Source organism: Magnolia sinica, chromosome 1 (genome assembly GCF_029962835.1).
Source record: "Magnolia sinica isolate HGM2019 chromosome 1, MsV1, whole genome shotgun sequence".
In the NCBI taxonomy this organism is placed as follows: domain Eukaryota; kingdom Viridiplantae; phylum Streptophyta; class Magnoliopsida; order Magnoliales; family Magnoliaceae; genus Magnolia; species Magnolia sinica.
The window spans coordinates 109,135,285-109,147,491 of record NC_080573.1 but is presented as its reverse complement, the minus strand read 5'-3'; the positions used below and the strand labels follow the sequence as shown (position 1 = coordinate 109,147,491).

The following is a 12,207-nucleotide window of genomic DNA, read 5'->3' as shown; positions in this document are numbered from 1 at the left end:
AAACACATACCTCTAAATACACAATATCTTACAATGTTCGGATAAAAGTTCTTATGGGGTCATAGCATATGTTACTTGACTTGCTTATCTTCAGCATATTTGCTCTTTCCATTGTGTTAGTTGCCAGGATTATTCACATATGTTGTCATTCTATCCATCTTCCTTTCATGGTTCCATCAACCAAAGACGGCAACTGTATCGAACTCATCCAATTTGGTTATGGCAAATTGGTGCCATAGGCAATGGAAAGAGCACCACAAAGGTTGACACTACTAGAAGTTACAGTAGTGTCAAAATTATGTGATCATCCTCTACTTCTTTGGTTGATGGAACCATGAAAAGAAGATGGATAGAATGACAACATATGTGAATAATCCTGGTTATGGAAAATTGGTGCCATAGGCAATGGAAAGAGCACCAAAAAGGTTGACACTACTAGAAGTTACAGTAGTGTCAAAATTATGTGATCATCCTCTATATGCATATATAAATATAGGTATGTTGAGAATTCCAATTTTGAAACTAACTAGTACAAAAATTGCTTGCGTCAGTTGGAAGTTCTTGAATGAAGTTTGATCATCCTCTATGGAATGCACTTCCTCTTTGTCCACTGAGATGCTAGCATGTGTCCATAACCATGTAACAGACTTGTAGTGGGATACATACCTCATAGCACATCATTTGCAAGATCTTTGGGCATGACTCTTTGACTTCGAGACTTTAAACACCAACACTCATTCAGGTGAGCCTCACTAGTCTGAAAACTCTCACTCCCACTGGAAATGTTCTATGTCAGGTGCTAGACCTCCCATGGAAGCCTTAGTGCCAGGCACTAGACCTCCCAAGGAAGCCTTAGTGACCCGCTACTGACCGCTAGAAGGTCTGTCTGATTGGGGTCCTGACACTGGCAATTCTCTCTTCTCGAAGCCGTTATCTGGCACGGAGAGTGTTTATCGAGAACGTGCTGTCAAGCAAAGGGAGTCAGGCCTGGAAACTGACAACTAACGATGAGATTAGAACAGCTCGACTGAAGTTAGTTAGATGTAGTCTTCGCCTAAGAAATAAACAGCACATAACCTTACCTTACTTCCCTCCACTCACCTTAAACCCACTTCCATTGCTCTACTCAAATAAACAGCACAATTGTTAGGCCAGGAGACAAGTGTGCGGACTCGCTTTGGGCCTCTGCTCATTATAGTAGGGTCCCTTTTGGATCTAGTGGAGGATTGTCGCCCCGGGGGATCTGATAGTGACAATCATCGGACGGTAGGTTATCTGAGGGGACTATTCACTCCCAAGGGCCAAAAAGTGACAGGCACTAGGTCCCAAGACACAGGGCTCTACGCCCAGGTACAGACCTATTACAGCATATATACCAAACACAAAGTACTAATCTTAGCCACTGTTGGCGCTATGTTCTGAGACCAATTTCTCTCCTTAGCCTGACTCGCCTGACTCCCTAAGCCAAGCACTAAGGACTCTTATCACCAGATGGCAGGTGTTAACAGGCAGTTTGATGTTTTTTCATCATCTCTAGCATTCGGCAAGGCTACATGGCTATCTAATACTCATCATTTGCTAGTATCTCGAGGCCCAGCTGGCAAAACGAGACATCTAAACACCCCGAAGGCTATCATGGGTTTTCTTATTTCATCAATGATCTGGACACTCTGAAGATGAGGGACCATACATTAGGATTTTGTGGATAATTTGCATTATGCTACTATGCACCATGTACCGGGCTAGTTCTCTCTGGTTTTTTACCTTTAATGAAGGGTTTTTCCCTAGCGAACACAATTAAAGGCCTGTGCCAACCACAACTTGGAATGTACTTTGTTCCCATATCAATAAAAGCCTCTCGATAGGGCATATTTGGGTGCATATCTTTGCGATGGAGTTAGTAACCATATTAATATCAATTCTTATCAATCATTATACATTTGTCCTAATACAAGTTCATATAAACTCATCAGATGTTAGGATCAATAAACTGAAAGCATGTTATTGAAAGATTCAATCAACTAAGAATAAATTGCACAAACTGTGCACAACAAAAACTTAAGATGGTTTATTTAGTTCAAAGGGCAATAATCTAGTTCAAAGGGCAATAATAAAATTTTAGTTCACCTCAAAATTACCTTCCACCATAAACGAATGGTCCAGTCGCTGCTTGAGGTTACCAAAACATTATCATTATTTTGTGCCTCACTTTGAAACCAAGTGTCCTTATTGGAAAAAAGTCTGTAAACAAAATTGCAAAAACTTAACCTTTACAAAGCAAAGCATTTTAGGAAGAAGTAATGCATAAGTATTTATTCTGATATGGTAATCCAACACCATAAGGCTCCATATGACTAACCAAAATTAATCCAAAGTTTTTATTTTTCATCTTAAACTCGATTTAATATCTGGGTAATGAAGGACTTGATTGAAATTTAAAGAATTGAGATTTTCCTGACAATTCAACATCAGCTAATTATACAATAAGATTCAAAATCAAATAAGATCCATTTACACTAAGGATATGGCCCATTATAGAGTGGAAGGGCGGAACAGCATTTGTGTTGCTGACCCCAAATAGTTGGGATGAAGCTTACATGATGATGATGATGTTAAAAGAAAGAGGTAGGTTTTACCAAAAGAGGAAAATAACATAGCCTAGAAATTTGGTGGTACTGAATCAAGTGCACAAAATGCAATCCAAAGGCATGGCATCATCATTACATATATATATATATATATATATATATATCCGAATGTTCAGCTGTGCACCAGTTCGCACGGAACTACTGCAAATTTTGAGAACTCATCATACGTGATGTGACTCCCAAATCTGAACGGTCCACATGAAGCAGCACCTCATGAAACCCCCCGGGCCCAATTTTTACTTTGATCCAAAACTTTGGTGGGCCATGAAAAATGAAAACAGTTTCCTCCCTTGATTTGCATTTCTCTTTGCTATGGCCCACCAGAATTCTAGATCAGGGTGAAAATTTGTCCCTTGGGGTTTCATGGGATTCCACATCACATGGACCGTTCAGATTAGATGCCCATGACACACGTGCAAAGGTGTGCACGAGCGTAGGTGCGCACGTGAGCATGACTCTATGTGTGTGTGTGTGTGTGTAACAAAGGAAAATTACTATTCCACAAATGGAGAGTTGTAGACATCCTACACTAGATAGGTTTCCTAGATACTAAATCCAATTTAAATAAGGGTCAGTGGTCCAAACCGTCTACTCCCACACACACAAACACACTCACCGTCTTCTCATATGATTGCAGATGACCCCTTTAAGCACTTTTAGGATTAAGTATCATGAGATAATCAATTCTTTAGCCATCTCAACCACTTTTTGGGTGTAAGCTGATATTTTAATTATATAATATATCTATATGATACTTCAAACTGATGATTTGACATAATTTTGAAAAGCTTTTTCTTTTTCTTTTTCATTTTTAAATTCCTTAACAATCTTAGACTTTTTGGGGTAAAAAAATAGACTTCTAATCATCTCATCCTGTTGATATTGTCAATATTTAATTTAAAGTCAAGTTTTTCAACTTAAACTTTAGATTAACTTCTGTATTTAACTTAATTTCTATTAAAATAATGTCAAACAATATGTTGTAGGAATATATTCTACAATTATCTACAAACTATGATGTAGATTGATAAAATACTGAATATTTGATCATATCCTATTTTTTAGATTTTCCTAGTACTATTTCATAAATTTTCTACATTTGTGTGTAAAAGATTATAAAATCCTACAATTTTTCATTTTACATTTCCAATCCTCTTTAACAGTCCAATTAGGCTTTCAAAACAATTACTAAACCCTTTTCACTGCTCATTGTATTAATTTAATAATGCTCTAGGCAATAGGGGAGAGGCCAGTTGTTGGGAGGGTGATTGAAAATGCGAGGACAGTACGAAATTCATCTACAAGACTACAACCACCTTTTGTTGTTGTCAAAGATGCCATAAAAAAAAGGAGTGAAACTGGCATAGTGTGTTTAACAGCAACATAATTCACCACAATTTCATTGCATTGGATAACATTAGCAAGCATATGGTCAGATTGGGATACCACTAGTGCTGGAAAGAGGATCACGTTCTGGAATCACATTCATGATTGGTTGCCATTCTAGAGCCAATTTATAAAGCCCTAAGTGTGGTGGACCATCAGACAGCCACCAATGGGGTCGATCTACAAGTGATATGGCTCATTAAAGAGGCCATCAACAAATACTCAAAAAGAGGCCATCAAGATTGCATCCCACCAGCCCTGTAAATGGATGCATAAGATTATCAATGACCAATGGGACAAGACTCTTGGGAACCAACTTCATGCAGCTAGTAAGTTTTTTTTTCTATATGTTGCATCGGTTATTACATGGAATTGATTTTTTTAATTGGATTTCAACATATTTCTTGAACCCCAAGTACTAGCATAGGCAAACTCGATGCCATCAAGTTAAAAAGGCCATGCATGAAGTCTATGCCAAGTTCTTAAGTCAAAGGGGAAACCTCAAATCATGAATGACGTAATGTGTTTCATACTCTATTTTAATTTGTGAGTCTTTATCTAACATATATCATTATCAAGTAGTACATAAATGATTGACAATTAGTTCTACTAAACAAATTGCTAAGTTTAAAGACACAAAGCTTATTTTTGGCTGAAACTACAATTGAATCAAGGGAGACAATGATGCCATGTGTGTATAGCATCATTGTGTACATAAAGACCAAGCACCTTGTTTACTAAACTAACAAATATACATGATAAATAGGCAAGCAAGCCGTGGCTGTTGTACAGGAGTGACTGTGGAACAATATAGCTACCAGCAGTGCATGTTAGACTAGATAGTTTCGTCATTGCCATGCAAGCAAAAATGGAGCATGTTCTCCATGATCTACACAAATAAGAGACGCGGGTTGGAGTATGCAAAGCTCTAAATGCTCATTTTCTGCCAGTAAACATGAAGCTGCAAATAAGGCAACTGCAAGCAAACAGCCAAAGCATAACCTCTTGGACCTGATAGTGGTTATTAGAGAAGCGTTCATTATTGGTAAGGATGAAGAGGACACTTTATAAGTAGGTTAAACCAACAGACTTGAACGAGGCGGATCGATATCCTAGGATGGCCAAAGAGGCAGCAAGCATGGGCAACAATGTCAACAAGGTGATGGAAGAAGTGGGATCTCAAGATAATTGCTTTGACGTCTTACCGAGGGCGTGGTATCTATAGGCAAGTGCCATCACAAAATCGGAACACATGGGGGATTGTGTATTGGCTTAAGCGATTTAAAAAGAGAGCAAATGAACTATGCCCCTGTCTAACCGAGATGGCATCAAAGGTGATAATGGCAATGGTTAAGGGGCCACAATGGGGGTGACAATAGTGGTAATGATGTTCATAGAGAAATTCTAAGTTAGAGGTCTCTTAGCCCATTCACTGTGGAGAGTGATTTTGACCACGACACCAGGACCCAAACCATTTGGGCAGTTGACGCAATAGTTCTCGCCAAGGGTGGCAATGAGCCAAGATAAGGTTGTATAACGGTTGGCCCATCTCAACCCCAATCTTCTAAGCCCTAGACCTTGCCCTAACTAGGTTAAAAATAATAATAATAACAAAAAAGCCTCGAGCCTAGCCGTGGCCCTACAGGGTTGGCTTGGTAATGAAAAGAGTGAAATGATCGAGGAGTTAAAATAGTCTGATCTAAAGAACTTAAGGGGTATCCCATCCATCCATGACGAGTCCCTTCGTATAAATGATTTGGATCGTCAAAACATAATCCTTGGTCCAAGAGTGCATTTAAACTACACATGTACGTAAAATCAAAACTGCTCACAAGCGTCTTTAAACTATTCATTCATATTGTATAATGGTGGCCTACTTAATGATTGGACCAAACAAATGAACTAGGCCAAGCAAGGTATTTCGTAATAGTAACAGTGGGCATAAGGCTCAGCCTCTGAAAACCGTAATGGTTGTTACAAGAGGCATAACAACTGTTACACCCCTATAACGATCAAATTTTTTTCCAAAAAAATAAAAATAAAAATACAGGAACAATTTAAAATATTAAAAAAATTTCACATATATATTCTTTTTATGGTTTTGAACATGTTTACGATGGTCAAATGGTCCAGTCTTTGGTAAGAATGATATCCACCCTTTGCGCCCAAAATTCATTCAAGCTATGGCACTTGATTGAACCCAAGGGTTGACAACCCCAAGTGTAGGGTTGTGATGTAGTAACAACTCGGTGAGACCGAGGTCGATCCATAGGTAATGTGAGAACACAACTCGAACTAGTCTAAAGGTCTAAACAGATTGTCTAGGTTTTTAATCCAGCGAAGAGGTTAGGGGTAAAAACAATAAAAATAAAGCACTAAGAATCCAGGGATTCACTTCTAGGTAGAGCTGGGCAAAATTCGACCCGATCCGAACCGAAGGTCAGGATCAGGTCAATTCGAGTAGGCCCACTCAGATCCGAACGTAGATCGAGTCGAGTTCGGATCAGTAGCCAATCTGGACCGATTCGATCCGAATGGATCTGATCCGGTCGAGTACTATGTAAGTAATATTTACTTTTTTATTTTCACTTTTTTACCACCCACTTCACCCGAACGAAACCATAATCCCTCCCTTCTTTTTCTCTACCCGAACAAGAGGCGCCACACCCACCCATCTCAATCCGGCCACTCAGCAACCCGGCACCCATCATCACCGTTCATCCTCCTCCATTAATCAGGTAGGTACCGTAGGTTCCATTTTAATTTTTTTTTAATTTTGTCATCTAACCAAGAAGCTAAAGGTTTTATTTTGAAATTCGAACGGTCAGAAAATTCCATGGATGAGTGAAAACCCATGGTTTTTGGCATATAGAATATTCACAGTGCGTCCTACCCGATGAATGGCCTGGATGTCTAAAACGTATGACGTAAGCCCGGATATCCGCCACGTATCGGCCCCTCAAATGAAGAGTAATCACAAGTGGATTAAGATGGGAATGGTACCCAATCCGATCCGACTCGGCTTCCCTGACCGAGTAGGACTTGGTTTGGATTAGGCCAGCATTGCTTCGGATCGGATCGAGTTAGATGACCCGAACTCGGTCCCGGATCGGATCGAGTTTGGGTCAATGCACTGAAAATTACGAACCGAGTTGAGTTGGACCCAATCTGGTCCGACTCGACTCGATGCCCACCTCTACTTTTAGGTATGATTTCAATTGAATGATTCTCTCATGAAGCACTCGACATCAATGGGAACTCAAAGCATCTATTGTGCCCGGAGGGATGAGGACATCATTTCACGTACACCTTTACGTACGTATCAGAGGAGGCAAGCCGCACTGATTTCTCTGTGGCTAGGCGAGTACCCGTGATCATGTTGAAGACCTCATGTGCATGGGCGAGCATCTGGAAGACCCCACACTAGGAAAATGAACATGGGCTGCTTTAGGGAGTGATTTGGACCGTCGGATTCGAGAAACGTGACAATCGGGCCGTTGGATCGCATGGATCACATGATCGGGCCATTGATCGCGAATCGTCTTCATCGACATTATTATCTTTTAGGATTTAGTTCATGATTACTTTATGTTTGGACACCTTATGAGTGATTTTAGTTGATTGTTCATTAGACTAGAGTCATAAGACAAGGTTGAAATTGTAATTTTGAAAAGTTCTTAAAGCTATAAAGGGGGGGGTGTGACCTCTCTTCAATTGGTTTCTGAAAGAGAGAGAGAGAGAGAGAGAGAGAGAGAGAGAGAGAGCTCCTTGCTTGCTTCTCCCATCTTCATGTGGTTTCAAAGTGACTTTCATGTAAATTTGAAAGAAGATTGGTGCGAAGCTAATCTTCATCAACGGATGTGCGAGGCCTCCATCTATCCCCCACATTCTCATCCCTTCATCAACCATTGAGGTATTCTCCAAGTTATTCAATCTTTTCCATCCCAAGTCACCACCATTCCTCCTATCCTTATTCCTTATATATCTATAGACAAGCCAAACCCTAAGGACCCAAAACCTCACAAAACTAACCCACATGTGTGACCGTACAGCCACACGTGTGAACCCATCGGGTTGGCCGTACGCCCACACTCTTGTCCCTTTGGCTTTCCACTACCCTTGCATCAAACCCTACTCTCTTTTCAAACCCCAACCCTAAACCTATAAATCTCAAATTTTCCTATTTTTGCAAATTATCAAGACCTAGTTCTTCACATTCTTCAATTAAACCAAAATCCTTACATTCCCTCCATCCGAAACCCTAATTCGCTTATCCTAGTACCTAAATCCTTTAACCCCTCTACCCAATTTTCCTAAACCCTAATTTCACCCTAAGTAGTATTAGATCTTCTCCTTTGAAATAAGTTTTACCCTATGCTATTTGAATGTCCCTACATCCATTAGATCATAGTTCCCCTTATTTAATGGTCTTGTAGGATGATGCTTGGTAACCTAGGCTAGAATTATGCATGATCTTCTCTTGGGATTTTGGTATTTGTGATGATGATAGCAATTTTGTGCTTTTTTATTAATTAAGTTAACTTTACTGATTGATCCCACACTATATTTGAGTTCATGCATCAGTCCTACATCACAAAGTCTACAATAGAAGAAATTTTACAGATTGATTCCTTCTCTAAACAAGCATTGCAATTGCACTTCCAAGCATCCAAAGTAATCGGAGTTGACAATGAATCAAAAAATGAAACAACACAAAAGCTTTAAATGAAATTCAAATCTATTTCAATTAATTATCATCATTAAATTCAAAAGTATAAATCAAACTAAAACATTGAAATAAACTAGAAAGCTTCACCCCTTAGCCTTAGGTAGGAGATAAGCTAGACATAGCTAACTCTTCAACAAAAGAAAAACAAAAAGATCTACTAAAACCCGTGAAGAAGTCGAAGCGGAAGAGCATTGTCGGCGCTCCATCCAAGCTCTCTTTCTCCCCAAATCCTAGAAGATGCTTAGGAACGTCTAAAACAACCATTTAAATATACTAGATTTCAACACTTTTGTACTGCCCTTTAAAAATTACGAACTTGCACAGTCACCGCCACCGTCAATCGATGCATTTGATCGATCGACCGATGGATCCCAATAACTTCCAGTGACCAAATTTCAAAATTCTGTTAACTGTCGATCAATCGGTGGCTCTATCAATTGATTAACAGGATTTGTCTATTTGACCCTGCAATTTCAAAACTTTATCTTTTTTGCCCTGAAATCTTAGGACTTCTTTTTCTTGACTTTTTCACTTTTGGGTGCACTTGTTCTTCGATCGATTTCCTCACTTTTGGTACTTGTTTTCCTTAATCTTTGGATCTTCAAGTCTTCAAATCCATCCTCCAATTCTTCAATTCTTCCGTACTGATTTTTTTTTTAGCTTTAATTTATCGTTTTAAGCACAAATTCACTTTAGACTTTGAAATCATCATGCATGTTGAAAACGTATCCAGTTAGATCAATTTAACACTTGAATGCAAAGGAAAACAATGCAATGTAGGGGATAAATATACAATATTTAGGCGTTATCAACACTCACCCCACTAATGCACATCCCTAAGCATTTGACATCATTCCCCCGTGAAACTTTAATTGAGAATAAATTCAGACGAATAACATCATTGATTTAGGGGACCACTCAAATGCCCCCAAATTGACTATGGTCTATGGCACTCATCCCACTAATGTATATCCCTAAGCATTTAACACCATTCCCCCCAAGTATTTATAAGGAAAATTAAAAACTAAATTCGGATGAATAGTGTTGTTGTCTCGCTAATTTAGAGGCAAATCGGCCCCAAATTCATGCAATCTACAACGCTCATCCCATTAATGCATATCCCTATGGATTTAACATCATTCTCTCCAAGAAATTCTAAGAAAAAATTAAAATTAAATTTGGATAAATAGTTTCGCCAATTTGGCGGGACCACTCAGTGCCCTAAATCAACTCCAAATTCTTGCAATATATGGCACTCATCCCACTAATGCAATTGGCTAGAAATTATGCTTATTTCATCAAACTATCAAATCGATGGACATTTATTGGATGGTGAAGAATGAAAAGCATCCAGTGGTCCTATTTTAACAAATGAGTGTTAGCAAATCAGTGGTTGACATCCCTCAAACAATTTGATTTCAGGACTGCGACTTAGCAACAGCAGTTCCCATAATTGGTTTATTTTTTAGCTAATATATGCCATGGGTACAATTTTCTGAGTGCAAATATATCAAGTGTCATACTCCCCCAGAGTATCAAAAGTCCCCTTTTTAAAATTAGGCTCATGTGAAGCCATGTTGTTTTTTCTATTTTTTTACTCTAAAAAGACGCAAGAGAGAGAGAGAGAGAGAGAGAGAAGCAAAGAGGGCTTTTTTGTGGTCTCAGAAGGGAACATCAGTGCAGGTGACGCCACTGTGTAGTGTACACAACAGGAGCCCACTCTCCTGCCTTCTCTCAATTGACGGCTTTAACTTCCTCATTTATTGTGGATGGAACAAGTTGATCACCATCGCCTCCAACACTTCTCCAAGTTTATCCTCCTCTCTCTCTCTCTCTCTCTCTCTCTCTCTCTCTCTCTCTCATTTGCCATTTCCCTCTTCCTTATTCAATGCCATCCTCACCGTACACGTGGCAAACATTTCTTGTCATCAGGACCGTTGAACTAGTGGGCCACTCTGTGGATGGGCTATATGCCAAAGAAGAAGAAGAAGAAGAATACTTTCTCCGATTGAAGGTACGCTTTTTTTCTTCTCTAGAAAAAAGGGTTGTTTTGTTGCAGGGCCATTACATTGGACCGTAATCAACCAAGAATCGGACCTAGATTTCAAGCCCAGGCCGAACTTTGCGACATGTTTAGTGTTCCGAGCCCAAGCCTTATAAGGTCGGGCCAAGTTATCGGTCCATTACCACCCATAGTTCTCACACTGTCATAAACAACTATGATGGGATGAGGCTATTGCTTGGAGCATAAGGTCATGATGGTATGGGTAGGGGTCTAGGGGAGCTCCACTTCCGTGTCTCATTCCATAATGGCTCATGTGGCCATGTCATGGGCAACTCAAGCAACTATGACACACGCTCGCAATAATCTATAAATGGGTAAGGTCAGGAGTATGCATGTGTCTAGGACAAGCGCCCGAACTTTGGGACATGTTTAGGAGGCCAAGCCTAAGCCCTACAAGGTTAGGCCAGGCTACCGGTCCCAGGCTACCGGTCCATTACCACCCTTAGTTCTCGCGTTGTCGGAAACAACTATGATGGGATGAGGCTATTGCATGGAGCATTAGGTTATGATGGTGATGGGTAGGGGAGCTCCACTTCCATGTCACACTACAGAACGGCTCATGTGGCTATGTCGTGAGCAACTCAAGCAGCTATGACACACTCGCAATCATCCGGTAATGGGTAAGGTCAGGAGTACACATTTATAGGACGGGGATGCGACTATAGGTAAATGTATCCAGGATACGAATAAGGGAAGGTACCTAGCTACAACCAATGGTGACAATTAAGGTGTCTACGCAGTATCCATTGACAGGCATATTGGTGTAGTTTGGTGGGGATGAGTGCCAGAGATATGTCAGAGAGTACAAGGCTGGTATAATTAACTCATGAGCTAGGCATAGTATTGTTGCTAGGTGGAGCTCATTTTGGATATAATTGCATCACTTGTGGCCAACAACATATAGTTTTGTATCCTAAACAATGGAAAACTATTATGGATGGTGGATGGTTGTTTTTGTGATGTTTTGTGTTCTAAGTGTGTAATTCTGCCTTTTAACATCTCCTGAATTTTCATTGAAGAATTTCATTATTTTCATTAAAGTTCTCCCCATGTTTCCTTAGACTATGATACACCCCACAACGCTGCAATATCTCCCAATTTTTATCGTGATCTTTCCATATCCCAAGGATGTGATGCATAGTGAGATACTAAAACATAAAACAATGATTGTGGTGCATCAGTAACAAAGTGAACAATACAATATGTTAACATGCTAGAGATATGACCAAAACAAAAACCAAGAAAAGCATGAAGATCTTGGTAGTTCCTGAAAATTTTCGCCGCTATTAGATCCATGAAAGCACAACAAGCAAACATCCTATGGATCATGCACTTATTAAGTGATGAAAGGAAATACAATAATGTAAGAACACAGAAAG

The 12,207-nt window shown here is 39.7% G+C and overlaps 1 protein-coding gene across 4 annotated transcripts in view; it reads right to left on the bottom strand.

The window, feature by feature from the left end:
- The window catches only part of LOC131253608 (ribosome biogenesis protein YTM1-like), a 90,960-nt gene that overhangs the window by 37,878 nt on the left and 40,875 nt on the right, over positions 1 to 12,207 (bottom strand). For all 4 annotated transcript variants that reach the window (XR_009175268.1, XR_009175264.1, XM_058254677.1 and 1 more), the window contains one exon: positions 2,139 to 2,241. Coding sequence is in view for 2 of the 4 variants with exons in the window: in XM_058254677.1 (XP_058110660.1) it covers positions 2,139 to 2,241 (103 nt within the window). In the remaining 2 variants the exon portion in view is untranslated. The remainder of the gene's footprint in view (positions 1 to 2,138; positions 2,242 to 12,207) is intronic.